The following is a 20,343-nucleotide window of genomic DNA, read 5'->3' as shown; positions in this document are numbered from 1 at the left end:
AGCAGCTTCCGGAATGGATTTCGGTGATGCGTCCGCTTTAGTTATTGGCATTTTGATCAGTGTTATCGGTATACTGGCGTGCCTTGGACATCACGCCCGGAAGTTGCGGGCAAATCAGTACTAACCGAATAGCCACACCTCAGTGTCTGGTTCTACACTACGCCAGATTCCATTCTAAATTCCGTCTATCTATTCCGGATCTATTTTATCATCATTAATTCATTCTTTAGTGCGTGTGTGCTAAGCGATGAGCTACCTAAGATCCATTCGACCCTTGGCACATACGGCGGGTGTCACTTTACGGCATCCCCACAGAATACCATCGGTACAATGCACCATACCCATTGGAATTTCGATACACCCACAAAGAAGAAACTTTTCCTACGAAGCCACCGTCAGCGGCATCTGGCAATCACTCTCCCAAAGCGCTCCGGTTGCATACGTACAGCATGGTATGATCAACCTGCACGACCTCTCCGGACTACCATGGTGGGCAACGATTGTACTCACGACGGTGGGCCTCCGTACGCTAGTCACCTTACCGCTGGCCGTTTATCAAAACAAAATATTAACCCGACTGGAGCAAATCTCACTCGAAATGCCCGAACTGATCAAAGAACTGAAGGCGGAAACGGCTTACGCGATGAAAAAGTTTAACTGGAGCGAGAAGGAAGCCCGGATCATGTACAATCATTCGGTGAGAATCATAGGGGTATTGGATTGCAATCGAAAACAAGCAAATATTACCCATTATTCTTATTGCCTTTTTTCAGCTAAAGAAACAATGGAACAAACTAATAGTGAGAGAAAATTGTCACCCAGCCAAGACGATGGTGCTGCTCTGGGGTCAGATACCGCTGTGGATTGTACAGTCGGTAGCGATACGGAACCTTGTCTCGATGATGCCCGATCCGACCGCAATCGAGGCACAGATCGCATACACCGAGCTAACCCTTGGTGGCTTCGGGTGGATACCGAACCTAACCGAACTGGACCATTCATTGATTCTTCCCGTAACGTTAGGCATCATTAATCTAAGCATCATTGAGGTAAGACATAATGCCGAGAGCCGAAAGCAACGAGCAAAAACTAAACCCAGATCAATTGCTCCACAGATACAAGCAGCATCCCGTACGAAACTACCCTCCAAATTGCAGACCATTTTTACCAACCTGTTCCGAGCGTTGAGCGTTCTCATGGTACCGATAGCGGCATCCGTTCCATCGGTAAGTTCGAATTAATAGTCATTTACAAAACATCCTTCCTTATCGCTCTTCCTTTCCGATAGTGTCTCTGTCTGTACTGGGTAACATCGAGTGCGTACGGGTTGGGACAGAACTTGTTGCTTCTTTCACCACGCGTACGTCGTGCTGTTGGGATACCGCTCGTCCCATCAGAACTTACCCATCCCTACCAACATCTACGCAGTACGTTTGGCGCCAAACTCGCTACACTAACGAATATCGGTTCTAGTAATCATCCGCCAAGCACGAAAGCATAAAAGAGATAAGATGTTTTTGTTCGGATAATAAAACTTTAGCAAAACAGTTTGTTATACATAAACCGCGCTCCGTGTAAAGTAGTGTAGTAATGTATGTATTGAGAAGACAAATGGACTGGTTAAAAGTGGGGGTTTTTTTTTACAGGCGATAACGGCGCCGGTCTTCACACGACACGGTCGGCCGACACGGCTTACAAGTCTTCATGATACCAGGTATCCAACTACCTGGTATCATCAAGACTTGTAAGCCAATTGTTGGCTGGAATGACCTAGCAGGTCGTTTAGCCAAGATAGTTATTATTAAGAGTTCTTTAATAGTCCAACATTCCAATTATCTTCAATCCATACATTTTTACACTAATATCCTATTATTAAAAACACAACAATGTTAATCAATATCACTAAATCTAGTAAGAGAATGTGTCGGAAATGCAATCGAATCAAAAAGGATTTAAGGTACATCATACACAACAGTCGTGTTGGTTTTTAAAGGCTCATTTGCTGCTGCTGCTGCTGTTTCTACTGTTTTGTCATTCTTATACCAAACTACTTGTTACCTCGTTTAGGCGTCATCTTCGGTAAAGAAAAAAAAAGAAGAAAAGGTAATAAGTTTAATATCCCAACCACGATAAAGTTACGGTTTAATTTTCAAGCTCTTGACGCACCTTGCTTTGAGAGAAGGAAGGGCTTGCTTACACACCATACTGATGGAGTGATTGATTAAGCTTTGCCTCAATCCAGTCTCGATAGTGTGCCACCTTCAAGTAGACGCCCGGTTTGTTTGCATATCCACAGTGCTTTCCCCACGACACAATACCGGTTAATGTATGAAGTCCTGAAAGGAAAAAAGTATAGATTAGGACCAAGAATTCATGCCAAAGTCTTCCAACAGCTTACCATCCCCGTTCGGACACACCAAAGGACCACCAGAATCACCATCACACGAGTCGACACCGGGCTCTAGAGTACCGGCACAAAACATACCGTCAATCAGCGAATCGCCGTACACTTCTGGCCTTCGGCACACACTATCCGGAAGTAGAGGAACCGTCCCAGCGCGTAGATCGTACGATGAGTCTGTAAAAAGAAATAATTAATAAACTATTGCCAGAATCCTCTCTCTCTCTCTTGCCCACTGCCAACTTACCCTTCGATCCGGCCTCGGTTGCACCCCAACCAGAGATCGTACAGTTCTTGCCCGGTTCGTACGCTGCATCCCGTTCCGGTAGACAGATCGGTTGCACGTAATCATTAAACCGGACCGGCGTCTTCAGCACAACCACCGCAATGTCATTGCTCATATGATGACCCTCCCGGAACTGCTCGTGGATGTACGTGTTCTCGATGAAGATGTCCAGTTCCGCTTTATCGTACGCCGCCGTATGATAATCCCCTATCCTCACCCGATACGTACTCTTCGGATAGCCGATTAAACAGTGTGCCGCCGTCAGTACGTGATAACGCGTAATCAATACCGCTCCACACCAATGCAACGTCTTCACGCGCAACGATGCCTGCCACGGATGATGTCCATAGACCGTTTCCGAACCATGCACAACTCTCGCACCGTACGTTGGTTTGCGAAGCGTTGGATCCACCAACACGCGGCCACACGAGTCCGGATGAATTTTGCGCGATCGTTCCACAAAATCGAACCTTGGATTCGGTCTCGTAGCTCTCAACTTTGCTGCACGTGGCTTTGTCGGCACATAAACACCACACCGCACACCCACATCCTCCGTGTGGCCACAATTATGTTCACCCCAGTGCCAATGGACACAGTCCTCAATCGATGCCTCCGTACCGTTGCATGCCACCTGATCGAGCCAGATCTGTCCCGTCCCCGGTGGATAGACACTTTTCCTTACTTCGGCCGTTCCATTAAAGCCTAGCTGTCGGCAGATTACGCGTGCCTCTCGCACACCAAAATCATCATCACACACCGTCCCCCAAGTGCCGTGATAGTTGATCTCCACCCGTCCCTCACGATCGGACGGACCACCCATCAAGCGAACCTCCAGCGGCGCCTTACAATGGTCTGGCGATTCATCCGATCCATCCGCACAGTCACGAACATTATCGCACAGGAACTGTACGGGGACACACTCCTCCGAGGCGTGACACAACCAATAATCCTGCGGACAGGACATGACCGGTGTACGGCACACGACACCAACTACCTCCTCCCGATTACAGTCACTCACACCCCACCCGTTAAACGTACAGTCACGGAGCGAAGTTTCATTTCCCTGACAGCGGACAGCATCCATCATGAAGAATGGTCCCTGATCCTGTTCCTGCGACTCATCCGGATCAGTAGCGTTCGGTGGGAAGTACGAGTGGGACTTTATCTCGATCGCACCACCAGCAAATCCTAGCTCACGGCAAACCACATTGGCCGCCTCGATCGTGAATCCATCATCACACACATAACCCCAACGATCGAAGGCTCGCACCTCCACACTACCCTGCACCTTCTTGGATAGCTTCAGTTCGTACCCGATGTGATCGCAAACCTGCTCATCAGCACGGTTTCCACATCCGTCGCGTCCATCACAGACTTCCGCCTCATCGATGCAAACTCCATTGCCGCAGACGAACTTTCCGTAGCAAGGATCCTGTGTGGTTGTGGTGGTTGGTGGCGTGGTTGTTTTCGTTGTCGTTACATGCGGAACATTCATCGGTCGCCATGGATTGGGACGATTGTCACCGAAACGGCTACGAATCGATGGCGCCGGTTTCGCAGTGGTGGTTGTCGTGCTAGTTGTTGTTGTCCTACGGTAAATGGGATACACAACGGACTCAGGCGCTGATGCATGCTGTCGGTTGTAGGTACCTTCGGCCGGTTCGGTGATGTACGGTGGTGGCAATGGCCAAGCAGCCAGCGGGATCGGTTCGGATGCACCGTAGAAAAACTCATTCACCTCACCCGGTGTCGGTAGGACGTAAGGTGCTGCAGGGGAGGAGGATCGGTTATTTGGGTCCCGTGGCACAGGCTGTGGAAGTCCGACAACCTGCACAATCGGTGGTGCCTCCGTCGTTGTCGTCGTTGTAGTCATCATGGTGCTGAGCTTCGTTGCATTCAGCGGAACGGTCTGCTTGTGTTCCTTCATGTACGGTGTCAGCATAAGCTTAAGCGCATCAAGATGCTGCTGGATGTCGATATCTTCCTTACGAACCGTCGGATAAGGAGTTCCAGGCGGGCGGGCCGTAGTCGAAGGCGCAACGTACACGGGTCGCTGAACGCTTTGCACCAGTTCCGCATCGCGGTGAAGCGATTGTGGTTGCTTGGTCGGAGGTCTTACGTAGATCGGATAGGGCTTTTCGGTTGGTGTCGGTTTTGAAGCTTTCGGCTGGCGGCGATCTATCTCCGGTGCTCCAAAGTTGGAACGGAGATCGAACCCATCGTAAACCGCATCCTGATCGGCATCGATCTCTTCATATTCGTCCACAGTAGGTTCTGTTGGCAGCGGATTTAGTTGTTCCACGTCTGGATGAAGCGGCTTCTGACCTGGATTGGGCGATTGTTGGTGGCTAGGAATCTGAGGTCTAACGCCTCCTGGAGATGACTGTGAACCGGCGGGAATTTGTGACGGGTAGTAAGAAGATTGGAGCGGTTTCTGGCCTGAGTTGGGAGCTTGTTGGTGCGTTGGAACCTGGGGTCTAAAGTTTCCCTGAGCTGGTTGTGAACCAGCTGGAACTTGCGATGGATAGTAGGATGGTTGTTGCGGTTTCTGACCTGCGGGGGGGGGCGATTGTTGGTATTGGTGAGTAGGAATCTGTGGGCTGACGATTGCAGGAACTGGTTGTGAACCAGCAGGAATGTGCGATGGATGATAGTAGGCTGGGCGCTGGGCGACAGGTGACGATGGACGATCATAATCTACAATTACGTTCTCCGTTTTGTCACAATCGACATTGTGCAGATGGTCACAGGTTAGGATGAGTGGATTGAACGCTGTACCGGGGCCACATTCCTGCACAAACCGGGCACCATTGTTACAGTTTAGAAACTTCCGGCAATCGGTTGGATGTGGACGAAGTCCAATCACACCCGGAGGGCAACTAAGCTCTTCCTGTTGTGGTGATGACTGTCGTTGTGGTTGCGCCTGAAGTGGCTGCTGTCTCTGATCGGTATAAGCGGCCAGCTTCTGTGGAGCCCGAATAGCAGGCTCATTGACACTGTTCAAAGATGGCACCGGCAAACAGGACACCTTTGAAGGATGATCACATTCGCGTGTGTCCGGATTGAACAGTGTTCCTGGTGCACAATTCAAGATGAAGCCACGTCCTTTCCAGCAGCTCAAAAACTGACGGCAATCCATTACGTATGGGAAATGGCCAGTTCTGCCTTCGGGACATTCCAGCCCATTGAAGTCTTTTAACAGAGGGTGAACCGATGGGCGCTCAAGCTTTGCCGGAGCGGTTTCTGCGATCAATCGATCTTCTTCGCCATAAGAAAAGCGAGGAGCCAAAGGCACTAGGGCGGGTTGCTGTGTGTAAGCTTGGGCGCGTCCATAAGCCGGCGATCGTTGGACGTCTGCTGGGTACGGTGCGAGTGGAACACCCGGCTGGTACTGTGGACCGGAAGGACCATGCTGCTGTGATCCTATCAGTGAGGGTTGTTGCTTCTGTGGCTGCTCGTACTGGTAGTGTTCCGTTTGCACGAATTGCTGAGGAAAAGGTTCTTGTTGTGCCCGTTGGTGATGGACCTGGCTGTACGCACCATGCATCTCCGGCATCATATGCACATGATGTCTGCTGTGTGGTACAGTTCGCGGATCGTAGATCTAGAAGAGGGTTTCATGCGTGATAGAGCGAGATAGAGGTGGAATACATTAGATGAAACACAGTTGTTGTTGTGGAAACGGCTTATCAATCGAACGATCACTTAAGATTGATTAATTTATGTAAGCTGCTAGGAAATAGACGACAGATCAAGAGGAGTAGAGAGAGACCAAAAACTCCTCTTTAGAAATAATGAAGTGATCTCCGGCATCGGAACAATTGATCAACAACGAATGCTGTTGAAGTTAATTCACGCTTTCCATCTTAACATATTCATTTGAAGCATATTCAGGAATATACATCAACATACAAACCCCCCGTTATCATATTGAGCATGATTCGTCTGAAAACAACATGCAGATGAAATCCACTTCCTTCATACACAAGTGACCTAACGATCGATCGATCGATTGAGTATTTAAATCATTCCTTCACAAAGCATCGTCCAGAGCATTCGTTTTGCGCATCAGCGTGTACTGCGCTGGCTTTTGATAGCATCGTAACACAGTTGATAACGCGTTCCGACACGTTCTTGGAATGGCAACAAACACAAGAAGGCCCATCACACACAGAGACCTCGTACGGATCTGTGATGACATTGTCTTCGCGAACGGAATGGAATCGCTATCTTGAAACCGGAAGAAATGGGATCGAGGTTATTAGCAACGAGACGTTGCAGAACTGACTGGACGTGCGAGATGAGGCAATGTGTTGATTAGAAGAAAGTGTCCTTTAAGCAGATAAGCAGTATCGGTGGAAAATGGTGAACTTTGTTGTATCTTTCGCTTCTCGTTACTGTGGGCATTCGCTTTCGTGTAGAACAATTTAATTGGTGAGTGGAAAACAGGAATAATTGTTGAACTGACTGAACTGATTTATAGGTCAATGTCACAAGAGTCTTGACTCATCTCAGGTTCTCCTGTCTTGCTGCTGATTCTCACGATCATCGATTGTGCTGTGACTTTGAAAACCTGATAGGAAAGAACCAAAACATCCTTGCCACATTCACATGGCGCCCGAGGGAAAAATATCAACTTACAACGCCTAGAAATCCCACAAGCCAACACAACAATAGCACTTGAATTCTCTGATAAGCCTTCAATCTTACTAGTTCTGGACACGATTCTGGAACATGCAGGCAGGGATGAATTATTTATTTTTCCGATCAACTTACACCAAGCACCACATTACACCAGCCACCGATCACCACAGTCAGCACTAGCAGCACCATCGTGGGACGGTTCCAAATGCGTTGCCGCATTTTTGCCACCCTTTGCTTCACTGATCGCCAGCAACGATCGGTTGCTCTGCTTATCTTTCTGCACGTAAAACAAATACACGACGCACCACACGAGACAGGATTAACTGGTGCTGGTAGACACAAATTATCACAAACAATCTACAATTGCACACAGTCGTTTACAGAAGAGAAGTCCACTAGTATGGGACCGTCGACAACTTGCTCCTATCTGGACGTCTTGCTTGGTCCAGTTCTGATCGCACAATGAGCAGACGATCGCGTCAATTCAGAAGGTTACGAGCGATTCTTCCCGCTGCTTCGGGTTGCCCCTTTACACACAGACTAGTAAGCATCGTGGCAGGCAAATGGTAGAAGCATCCGACGAGGTCAAATCTGGGCTGGGGTTGGGTTTTTGAATGAAGCTTGTGCGTTTGAGCACTAAAACTACCGTTCAAGTCAACAAGATATTAAGCTGATTTTTATGTTGTAGCTAAGCTAAAGGGTTCACATGAATAAAACAATTGTCACGTATTTGTTTGGATGTATGTCGGATTAACCCTGTGATCTAAACCATGTGGGGTTGAAAAAAAAGGTGAGTTTTAATTCTAATCTGTTATTTTAAAGTGTTATTCTGTATCTGTTATTTAAAGTTGGTAGTTAAGTTTACCAACGTTCCGAGACGATACAGATCGAAGATCACGTAAACGAAGTGGATTACCTCTGCAGCTGTGTCTTGAATATGCATAAGGTTCACACATCATTTAGCAGGTGCTAATTAGAAAACGGATTTTAACCAGGACAGCACGTACTGTGATTTAAAGTTACGCTAGACTTCTATACATCCGCCAGCGAAACGTCAGTAGGTTTAGTGTACCGTCCAGCATCGTCTTCGGTCGTCTCGTCAGTGAATCGTCCGAACCGACACACTTCTTATCTGCATCTCTCGTCCATCTTATGCGGCTGATAATTTACGACTGCTCTGCTCGACTGCTGAGAGTGATCGTCCGTATAAACAAACAAAGCAACAACAGCTACTCTCGAGATTCGTCTCCAGATGGTTTGGGTCAAAGTTTGTACTACGCGTTGATGCTGCGGTAAAACCCCAAACGCTCTTCAGAACGAAGATGAATCATGTGCGTTCTGAATGGTGCACCGAAGAACAGATGAAGCAAATTGACCCTCTTTAATGAATCAATTAAGTGGTCACAAATCGGTAGCACTTTCTCCCCCTCAAGCCGTAAGGGACGTTGTTTCTTACCATTTAAACGATCGATGAAACAGTTTGTTTCATTTAAGCCGTTACGATAGAAGCGCTCGGTTTCAATTAATGTTCAATTGGCGTGTTTGGTCCACAAGATCGTTAAGATGGGAAGCAAGTTGCGATGACACGATTCGTTTCCCTTTGCAATCTATGACCGCTTTTGTATGTGTGTTGTGCGCTTATCGCTCCGTCAGTATAACACTTGGTACGAATCATAACAATATAGTGCGAAGCGCAGCATTGTAATCAGCTGATTCATTACGCAGGAGCATAATGGTTTATTTGCTGTATGACTGTAGCTTGCCTGTTCAATTGGGACGGTAGAAATGGCCCGGCATGCGTACACAATGCGTACCGCTATGCAATGTGTAATTGAAACGGGTCTACCAGATGAGGGATTTCCCTGGTACAATTTTATCGCAGAAGTCTGGGGTTTTCCCCAATACCTGTGCGTATATTTTAAGTGGAGGGGAAGCCACAATACGGTGACAATTATTTAATGTTTTTTTAAGCTTTTTATTAATCCATTTAAATATGACGGATGCAGTAGATAGCAATTTAAATCGCAACACTACATCAACTTAGGCCATACAAGTTAGACGACTGTATGAAGATAAGGCAGCAACGTCGATCTCTGCCAGAGGCGGATCTAGCTTTTCTAAGGCCCTAAGCGGACTGGAAATTGGGGCCCTCCATCATATTAAATCCATGCAAAGCCATGTAATCGGATTTATAACAAACTTTCCCCACATTCATAATTTTGAATAATTATTGAACATTGATCTAAATAAGACTGAAACTGAGGCGAAGGAGTTGGTTTAAATTGTTGGACAAAAAGATGCGCGGTCCAAAGACGTATCCAACGATGTGCTAGACGCCCTGATCGCATCAAAACTGGGCGAGTTTCGTCGATTTTCTACGGGCTTAGGGGGTTCCAAAAACTCCCGGAAAATTCCGCCAGCAGCATTCCGGGTTACGCCAAGTTATTGTGGAAAATCACTTTTCCCCCTTAGCCTCCAAAGACGCATCCAACGATATGCGGAACTCTCCTATCGGATCCTTAATGTGCGAGTAATTGTAGATTAACTTAATCAAGTGAACTTTTAAATTATTTGAAGACATAACACAAAACTCACAACTACACAAACTGTTGACACTATCAGTAATAACCAGGCGCCTCCATGTAGATACGCACCACGTGCTCTCGTATTCAAATTACGCTTGTGGTGAATATTCTCACCACCATTGCGTGAGAGCTTTGCTCGCCGTTCGAATGGCGTGGTGAGTAGCACAGTTGTCATAGTGAGCAGCGACAAAACGCAACCTGTACGCAGCCAACGACGGCCGAGGAGTTGGTGATAAAATCATCGAAACAAAGAGATTTGATGCTCTCTCTTGGTACGAACGGCAGGCGCACAGTTATCTCCTATCTGCTTAATTCCTTTCTTACCTTTAGAGACGAGAGTTTCACGTGTACGATACGATGCCAAGCGTAACGGCGTACAATCCAGCACATCGACGTCATGGTCTTTCTCTTTTAATGTTTTTTCCCGGTGTGCTCTTTCGAGAGCTACATACGTAGAGAGGGTAATGTACGACTCAGAGTGGTGAATTAGTCACGTTCTTTTCAAAGTATTACCGCAGAGAGCCCACCACTTCAGGAGAGCTAGTTAGATAGACGAGTGGTTCACTTTCAAACATTGACAGTGTACTCGTTTTGGGTAGATTATCTCATAATTAATTCGTGGGAAAAGGACTTTGGTCCGAAGCGTTGTGCAAGTGTAGATCCATCAAGCAGCTTATCGTAACGTTCCGGTAAGCATTTGTTTAACGTTCCGGAACCAACACAAAGATACACATTCCGGTCAAAAAAGCTCTCAAATTTGTTGCTGAGAGAAAATGCAAGAAAACCACACCGCGAAGCTTGGTGACAAGTGTGTTTGTGTGGTTTTGGTTCCATTCCATCGGTACGTTAGCCGATGGTCTATAAACATATGAGATGATAAATAAAAGATTTTAAAATGTAAAAAGATACAAAAAATACTCCGTAAAAATACCTAAATAGAGATTCCGTTAAGCCGATAGTAAAGAATGCATTTGTTTTTATTCTATTAGAATGGCCTACTCTGATTGTTAGCCTTATTGCTAATAACGGTAGCATTTCATTTCGTGGTAAGATTTTTTTCATGCTATTAGCGCTATTCCTGAGTGTCCTGTCCCACGTTTTAAGCTCTTAAGGATTAGAGTGTCTACAAAAAAGTCCTTGAAATAGATTCAGGACAAGGTGGATACGGGTTTACAAAATTGCTTCTCAATCGATAGCAGCTTTCCCTCAAGATCTCAAAATATATTTTGAAAGTCCAACCGTTATTTTTGGGGATAATTATGGCCTTAATGCTAGTAAACTAGCGGTAGGTTCCTCAATAAGGGATGGAAAATGTTTGGTTTATTACTTGTTACACATTAAATTCAAGCAAAATTAAATCCTTTCAATTTACAACAGAATTAATGATGTGTCTCCATATTAAAAGAGACCATCGTCCAAACGCCACTCTCTCACGGTTTACTTTGGTCTCTTCTCCCGCAACACTGCTCACGACACTCTCCCGGGTATCGTCATTCCCCTTCTATTTCCTCTTGCTTACCTACACCAGTTACTACTACCAAAACGTAGCCCTGTGCTGTATATCTCTCGCACTACACACGGGGTATAAACAATCGCCCAAGTCATCTTCGCCTATCGTTGCTGGTGTACGCGCTGCAGTCGTGAAAATTTGCACATAAAACTCGGTACACATTGCTATTGCTGCCACCCATCAGCATCCTCTCGCGCGCGTCAAGTGACAATACCGGGTGGTAGACATACACAGACCGTTACCGATATTCGGGTTGACGGTAAAAGCATTCGAAACCCACCCCTTGGTAGCGTCGTGTGAGTGTTTCTGCTACCACTACGTGCAGTGTACTGTTGTACCACGGGAACGTTCAAGATTCGGGTGCAAGAAATGTAAGTAACTAGGCCACGGTGGAACTGTGCCGAAAAGTGCACCAGCGATTATCCATTTTCTGCATAAAGTGCATGTCCAAATTTCGAAGCTGCCGGAAGTGTTCGTGTGTATGTGCGTTGAATTGTTGCTGAGTGATTCGTGGGTGAAAATTGTTAATTAAACGTCTCTTCTGTGTCAGTGAGTCAGATACATCCTTTTTCCATGAGAATCGAACCCCACCTTGATGGTGAGGCCTTACGACAGTTACGTCATCGTGTTACGGGTTGGCCATCGTTGGCTTTGCGAGAGGTGGTGTGAGAGAAGAACAAGAAGATTATCTCGAAGTATTTACAACATTTTTTTAACCAGTTACATGTGCCTTTCTGTAACATTATTTAGAGAAAACTGTGTGGTGCGTTTTGTATGAAAATTAATTTTCTCATACTCTACTCTCGCTACGACCTTATACGTCCGACTGACTGACCTGATTTTCATTTTGCCACCCACTTCCTCCGTTCCGTTTCGACAAAAGCTAGACCAAAAGATACACACACCATAAAAAAGTGCCTTTTTCTCCGGCGTGGACAAGTTTTCCCCTGGTTTGGCTAACGACACAACGTGCAACCGAATTTATTGGGAATTTTATTTTCTGCTTGCTTCCTGAAAATAGATCATGACGGCGGTGTGCGTGCACAGAGCGCGACATTATTTGTATCGTTCTGAGTCAATAACTCCACTGTCAGAGCGAACAAACCAATGAGTTAAAACACTCTAAAGCCAGAAAACATGTGAGCCACTTCAAAACACGGATAGAGAAATCTCGTAAGGTGAACGTGATGATCTGAAGCGTAACACCGTAATGCATGACCGAAGTGTGCTAGTGGATGCTCTCGAAACCAATTAAAACTCTATCCAGAATCAAACCCCATTCGCTGCCACCGTCGTTATGCAACTTGGAAATTGATTATTCATCTTCACGAAGCGAACGTTCGGAACTAAATTTTAAAACGGAGGAAAAAAAGGTCACGCAGGGGACAAAATCGATACTCCAAATCCTTCGCGAGTAGGTGCATTGCAACAGTGTTGGTAGCGTTTATCCATGGATACGGAAAAAGGGACGCTTCTTGGGCGCCAACCGGATAGCTTTTTTTTTTTTAAACATGTATATTGTAAGACGAGACGGCGCCCTTCTATTGTTACATACACACAGGAATTGTGCCGGCAATTGGTGCGTTGTTTGTGTTTAAGCGGTACGAAATGCATTGGCAAATAAGCACTCTAGCATAAACAAACAGGAAGTCTTGGCGTAGACTGTACGTCACCGAGCAAATTTTCATAATGGCAAAACCTGGCATTAGTTGGACAAGCAAAAATAAATATGGATATAAAAGTAATTTAAAACACTAAAAAGATTTATTTTTTCGAGCAATCGTTAAGATAAATATATGATTTCGTTTTATACATTATCGACACATGTAAAGCTGATTCAAGGTTCTGTTCTTATTTACCTTAATTTATTAATTTTTTACTACTACATTCGATCCTTCCAAAAATTATGGCCAGGTTAACACTTAACAAAAATTTTCTAAAGAGTTTGTAAAAATTTTTAAATAAAAGTAATTGATGTGTTTTACAATTTTGTATAATTTATTATTCCATATTATAGATAATTTTTATTTAAGGTTCAAAACCGGCGTCGGTACAGTGCGGTGCACGTTATTGACTGTATAGCATATTTAAAAAGTGATCATACACCATTAAAATAAAATATGAAATATATTTAAGTTTAGCTTAATCAATTGGAAAATTAATTCTCCCAAAAGTCAATTGCATAAACAAACCCTATATTAGATAGTGGATCTAAATCAGAGAAAAAAAAGCGACTAGTAAACAATAGTTTTCTTCTGCTGCTCTTAGGAAGCATAAACTTTTGGAAGCTATATGTGAAAGTTACTTCTACACGCACAACTCACACACGTCGTGTACCGTAAAATCGTCATCACGAACGTGTCACGTGCTCCACTGACTCAACTCGACCATACCGTGTTTGTGTGGAGGTTACCAGCGCACACACACACATAGTGACATTTTTGTCATCACACGTCACGATCCGCAGTGCAATTAACAACTGATTCACCAGCATCCGACCAAATTTCCGACCGATTGTCCCTCACGTTAGGAATTGGCCATGTATACTGATGAGTTTCTTTCCACTTCTTCCTTTTACAGCAAATCGTTCTTCGTAAAGTACGCGCTTATACCCATAACAGCAACCATGTTTGCCCTTTGGTACTTCTCGTTAGCGATGGACGAGCTGAGGTGAGTAACGAAAGTGCCCATTTAAATAATGCTTATACGTGTAAATAAATAGATTTTTTGCTGCATACAATGCTCCAACTCCATAAAAATATGCTGCAGCTGCATGCGCTCCAAGTACGCTGCAAGAGGTCTCTCCATACAGCCGCACATGGCCTCCAATTGCCACCCAACATGGTGACACAGAGTTGCCTAGAAGCTACTGAAAATAGATAATCATTACCGATGCTCATCGAACCACGATCGATTGAGTGAGTGTTGATACGATCGCTGTTAGCCTCCGAAGGTGGCGCTTCGATGGGGTGAAGCGAGTGTGTCTCTGTTTCCCTTGCCGTACACTGATTCATGTTTGATTCATCAGTCCGATTTGTCATCGACCAGATTAACACAACCAGAATGCAGTAAAGCGCATGTGCAACAAATGCCTTGAAAAAACACAGGAGAGTATTTTGCAAGATCACTCTCTGACTGTTACTCTGTGATCCAAGCAAGCTTTTGTGCGCTTGCATGAAAGCTCGTATTCGTCTCGAGCATGCTTAAGCCCCGTAAAGTATGCAATCTGTGTAACACGATACATTTCAAGGGTTAGCGGCCGTTGGAATACGGTTCTTATATTTTGAACTTGAAAATAAATTATGATTTACCATGAAAATTAATCTTTTCAATGTTTTTTGTAGCTCGTTTATATGACAAACCGTTTTGAAGAAAAAATATATTTTGTGCAAACAGAACGATAAAGATTAACAGAAAACGGGATATATTTGAAATACAACAAGCCTTAAAACAGTTGATCTATTTTACTGTTGGTAGACATACATTTTTTCAACGATTTGCATAACTTAAAACCATTCCAAGAAATACATAAACCATATGTTGCGGACGCAAAGCTAACGAGCAGTATGTCAGCAACGAAGTGTACGATTGTTTTTGCCTTGAATTTTCAAACAGTCCTAATTAATTAGCTTAATTTTTTCTACGCAAACACACACTCTTAGAGCACAACACCTACAACGCGACTAAATGGAAAACGAAACTGTAGTAAAAACCAATTTTGCAACGACAACGGAACAGAACAAGAAAAAACTCGTCCATATACTTGGGAGTAGAGAAGAGAACAAACAACAACGCCATTATATAACACGCACCGGATGTAGCGCGTAATGCGCCCCAACGGGTGTGTCTGACGTGAATTCGCACCGTGTGCCGCACGAAACCGCAGAGACCAGACCGGGACCGGGGATTGTTATTTATAAATCTTTTCCTAAAAGAATTTCCTCTCCGGTCGCGGTTGCGGTTCGTGTACAGGATGGGTCGGACACTACGCAGGGCGCAAGGACAGGAATAACGGTACAGCAGTACCTATCTCCTTTCAAAGACGCCACGCTGACCGTGACAGATTGTATGGCAAGGAAAAGGCATGAAGGCATGTCCTTACAGTGCGAATGTCAAGGTAACTTTTGCACGGACAGATGCGCGTCGGGGTGGAAAAATGGCGCACTTGTCGAGTGATGATCGGTCATCTGGGCGTGTTGTCATGCTGTCAGCTGTTTCAAGATTTTTTGTTTTGTACAAAAGATCATTGTCCGTTGTTGAAAAATGAAAATGAAATACGTTTTGTTATTTTCAACACAAAAACAAAACATTAAGTGGAATATATTGAGCAAAATATCCCAGAACAAAACTCAGTCCATCCTTTTATATCATCTTACCCATCGCAACAAACCGTTTGTTTTAGGCACATTAAAAAGGTAAACAAACACCGGCAAGAAAATAAATGGCAATATTTTTGACTCGAATTCTTTGCTACCCCACTGCCATACATAAACTTCACTTCACTCTCTCTCGGGTGGCCATAAACGCCACTGCTCTGCGGTAAGGGAAATATACATTCTCCACGTCTGTCTTCCCTTTCCTTGGCTACGTTAGACAATTTTTCGAAAGTGGAAAACAAACACCGAACATACTCGATTTGCATTATTTTTTCTGCTCATTTCTCAAGTTCAATGTCAAGTGAAGTGAAGATGGCGTAACGAAGATCGGCGTCGTGGTGGTAATAGAAGCCGGCTCAAGTGTTGCGAAAAATATGCCCAGCTGCCCGGTGACGTTTGTTTAGCTAGCTGGTTCTGTGGTAGATTTAACCCCTTCTTGCTACAGGGTCTTTTTGTTGCCTGTTTGCTCGGTTCAAAATTCAAATACTGTTATATTGAATCGAACATAAGAGGTCCATCTGATCATTAATTCATCTTTTAATGGACAGTTTTGACATATGTATTGCATACTTTTAGGCACGTATAGAAGAGGTTTTGATCCGCTCCGCCATACGAAAACATTGCCAGCTAACGATATTCAAACTTATATCAATACTTAATCATAAATAGGTTTAAAACAACTATTAAATACTAACGCCCTGTATTGGTATTAAAATGATAGCTAATATGACACCCGATCTTCTGTCACTCCCGCTAAGATTAGTTTAGCAATTGCACAAACACCTCGATCTTGTCGATTTTTACTCAGATTAAGAGTGGCAAGGAACCTACAAGGAAACCATAAGCTTGCAACGCTTCACTTCCATATCTTAAACAATCAAAATCTCAGTTAAGCGGATAATCCAACGGCAACTTCGTAGATAAGATAGCACAAGTGAGATCATTACCCATAAACATTGTAGCATTTCGTAAACAATTCGGAATGCCACCAATGTCTTGTATGTATTTTAAACGATAACAAAATGTTAATTACTTCAAAATTTGACCATTAAAAACAAACTGCTTAGTCTCTATCCGGTTTAGCACCAAATGGCGGAAAGTTATTTCTCGTTTGCCCAAAGTGCACCGTCGTACAGCTTCTCAGACATCACACTCGGGTCATTTGTTCCTCGATCTGCGTGAGTAATGGATTGTAAATCAACCACCGTCACACGTCATAGACACACAGACATACAACACTAGGGGTGTGCTATCAGTGCAATAGAAATAATTAAAAAAGGTTTGTGCAGTTTGCACGAAAATAATCAACGATGTTGATAAAGTAGATAAACCGTGGCTGCAACCGTCGCCGAAGCTCATATTGCAACAACCTTTCAAACGCGAAGCAGGAACTGATATCATAGACCTGACAGGCGCCGGGTGACTGTTGTTGCTAGAGGATTTTTGCCAGGCGATACGTTCTGGAAGCATCGTCCGAGAATTGGCACGTACACGAATAATAGACGTCGCTCTGGCCAAGCTATCTTATCGGTCGTTGAACGTACTGTGAACGTAGGTGTGCAGGAAGCAGCAGAGTACCAAAAACTGCAGAACGAAGAGAAAGCTGATGTCACACAGTCCATGCACGAACGCTTATCCATTTTTTTTGCTTCAAACAACGATCGGAAGCCACTTTTGATGCGATTATCACTTTAGATTCATGGCACTAATGGTGATGCGTGTGGGAGCCACTGAAATTGCAGATGTTTGTGCTTGTCTAAGGCACATTGCAGCCATTTTCCTGCCGGTCGGACCTACTCAAACAAAACGCGATGCCAAAATGGAACGTCAATACAGCGAGACACGACAATTGAATTAACACGTACACAGGAGAGGGACAGAAGGAAAAGAATGTTGATGCACGGTGACACAAAAACACGTACAGCTGACAGTAATGATGTAGGAAACAAGAAAATGCTAGAACACATGTTGCCAAGCAATTGGCAAGGCTTACAGTGCAATTAATGCGAATGCTCAAGCGCGACCGAAAAAGTCAGAACGCTTCGGAGGCAAATTGGATCAGCTTTAGAACAGTGCAATGCTTCGCTTGTATTCGATTGACATTGCGCCATCGATAGTTTATGCTTGTCTTGATTTGTTTTTATTACTTTTTTGATCAATGTTGAGCTTTTGTTGATTTAGTTTTATGTTTTTTCATCGCCCTTTTACGTTCTGTTTCATAGGTTTTTATCTCTTTTTCCCTGTTTACTTTTGTGTTTTGTTATTTGTACGTCAAATTTCTTATTTCTTATATTCTTTCTCCTTTTTTCTTCTTCTTTTTTATCATTTTTTACCCGTTCCAGAAAGCGCATTCCAATACTGGATAGAATTTTTGCATTTTTCACTGGTAAAAATCGAAACGTACAAGCGCTACCAGAATCGACGACACCTTCCGATGAGCCGAAACCGAAAGCGTCAGAGCCAAAGCCCTCGGAAAAGCCCGCCCCCGTAGAACCAACGAAACCTACCCCAGAACAGAAGCCCGTTCAGTCACCAGCTCAACCACCGGCGGTGGTACAACCGGTTAAACCAACAGTCCCCAAACCGGAACCACCGAAAACACCCGAAACTCCATCCGTTCCGGTGTCCGTAAGCAAACCCGCTCCGGTGGTACCGACTCCCGTACCAGTCGAACCTAGCAAAGTGCCGGAACCGGCCAAACCTGCCCCAACCCTTCCCAAAACTCCAGTAGTGGAGGAAGTGAAACCGAAAGATGTCCCGAAACCGGAACCGGTGCCAACTCCTGCTCCTGCTTCCAAAGAACCCATTTCCGTACCATCCCTAGCTCCCGCTCCTGCTCCAGCTAAACTCATCAAGGAAAAGAAGGAACTACCCACACCGACACCACCAAAGCCGGCGGCAACGTCCCCAACAGGTGAAGTCCCAGTTCTGCCATCCAACAACGAAGATAGCTTCATCATCGTCGAGCAGCAGAAACCGGCCAACAACAAACCGGGCCAGAAGCCAAAGGTTGATGTTAAAAATTCTACCATGGACTTCCTGCAGGGCGAAGGTGGCCGTGGTGCGGTGGCAGGAGCTGCCGCCCCAGCCGTACCTCCATCGTCCCTTTCTGCCGACAGGTAACCTCGAAAAGATACGCGCTTTAGACACTAGACACAAGTCTAGTAGCTTGCTTTAAGGATGAATGGGGTGAAGAACGGAGGTTTCTGTTGGGGTTTGGCCTGCGTTCAGGCGCATAATGCTGATGAGCTGCTAAATTATTTCACCTGTTCACCAATGTTTGGCCGCAACTATTCGTTAATCTCGTGTAGATGAATTCTAGAAGGTGAAATATAATGCAAGTGTGCTGTGGCTACGATAATACTGAGTTTATTCTTCTGTTTTCCGGTAGGATTAAGCCTTGGATGTTTTTTGCGTGTTGAAAATTTTTGTGACTTTAACCACGAGCTTAACGTGCTCTTATTCAACATACAAAATTCGATATAGGATTAAGTTGCTGCGTCCTTTGTGCTCTGAGAAATTCGGAAAACACCACCTATTTGACTATAAAGTATCACTCCGAAAAGGTCTTCTTTGGATGTATTCCATTTCTGAGTCAATGACAAAGAAAACGTTTCTTGGCAATACGTCCAACGATTTCCACCGTCCATTTCCGAATGGCAACAATGTTTGATGAAGCAAAATGGGGCTTTCTTTTTGGGGGCGAATAATTTTTGCTGCTCTTGAAAACTATTACCAACAATTGCAGTTGCTATGACCCGATCCCATTAAAGAGATTTAGTTGGCTGATCATGAGGATGGGATCAGCCTGCAGTTGCACTCGAGATCGACCTGCAGATCGGCCAACAAAAGTCTGGTGGTGATGGTGTCTCGTCTTACGACTGTATTTGGCGTTCGGTTTCAACCGTACCGCAACAGCTCTAACTCACGGCTTCTATAAAAAGACCCGGCAACGCCTTATAAATCATTGCCATCCGTGTGCTGCTGATGCACCACTATTACCAACCGTAGAAGATAGCTCTGGTAGAATCCACGATCCACAGCCCCATGTTGTGGATGATCGTCCGGATTCGCCGGCCACATTGCACGGACATCGAGACGTTTATTACGGGTGACAGTTTAGCCCCGGGCGTCTGTGACCGAACCCGTTGTATCATCCAAACGGACGGATGTTTATATTTAGGCACGTTTTGGCTGCAACCAAACTGCAGTTGCAGGGCAAATGCACCGACGCACACCGTTGCCGGGGAGGTTCAGAAAAGCTGGATACACCGAAGGCAAAAACTTAATATCTTAACCAAATTTATCTTCATCTATTCAACCGGTGAAAACGGGTAGGGGCAGAAATCTGTGGCGTATCCAACGCATTTACGTTCGTTGGATGCGTCCCGAGCGTATCCTCTCTTCGTCTATATCACAACCGGATTCTTTCCCGGTGGATCGAACCTATTTTTAAACGACACCAAAGACACAACCAGAAGACCACAATCGAAACCAAAAACCCCGGATCGCAGTGAAGGCGCGCTGCAACTTCCCGGAGT

General features: G+C 44.9%; 3 protein-coding genes across 3 annotated transcripts; 2 read left to right on the top strand and 1 right to left on the bottom strand.

Annotated features, from left to right (window-relative positions):
• The first annotated feature begins 241 nt into the window (after positions 1-241).
• On the top strand, positions 242-1,501 carry LOC126562535 (cytochrome c oxidase assembly protein COX18, mitochondrial). Its single transcript, XM_050219079.1, has 4 exons — positions 242-697; positions 774-1,049; positions 1,116-1,226; positions 1,289-1,501. The coding sequence occupies exons 1-4, from the start codon at positions 248-250 to the stop codon at positions 1,499-1,501; spliced, it is 1,050 nt and encodes a 349-aa protein (XP_050075036.1). The 5' UTR covers positions 242-247.
• A 692-nt stretch (positions 1,502-2,193) lies between these two features.
• LOC126561393 (uncharacterized) lies at positions 2,194-7,592 on the bottom strand. The gene is made up of 5 exons (XM_050217507.1): positions 7,464-7,592; positions 5,158-6,291; positions 2,649-5,043; positions 2,399-2,578; positions 2,194-2,336 (listed from the first exon to the last, which is right to left on the bottom strand). The coding sequence occupies exons 1-5, from the start codon at positions 7,548-7,550 to the stop codon at positions 2,194-2,196; spliced, it is 3,939 nt and encodes a 1,312-aa protein (XP_050073464.1). The 5' UTR covers positions 7,551-7,592.
• A 6,394-nt stretch (positions 7,593-13,986) lies between these two features.
• Positions 13,987-18,925, top strand: LOC126562789 (uncharacterized). Its single transcript, XM_050219373.1, has 2 exons — positions 13,987-14,096; positions 18,145-18,925. Exons 1-2 carry the CDS (start codon positions 14,053-14,055, stop codon positions 18,923-18,925), a joined length of 825 nt encoding a protein of 274 aa, XP_050075330.1. The 5' UTR covers positions 13,987-14,052.
• The last annotated feature ends 1,418 nt before the right edge of the window (positions 18,926-20,343 follow it).

Source organism: Anopheles maculipalpis, chromosome 3RL (assembly GCF_943734695.1).
Source record: "Anopheles maculipalpis chromosome 3RL, idAnoMacuDA_375_x, whole genome shotgun sequence".
NCBI lineage: Eukaryota > Metazoa > Arthropoda > Insecta > Diptera > Culicidae > Anopheles > Anopheles maculipalpis.
Note: the sequence above shows the minus strand (reverse complement) of the source record. Positions and strands in the feature narration are given on the sequence as shown.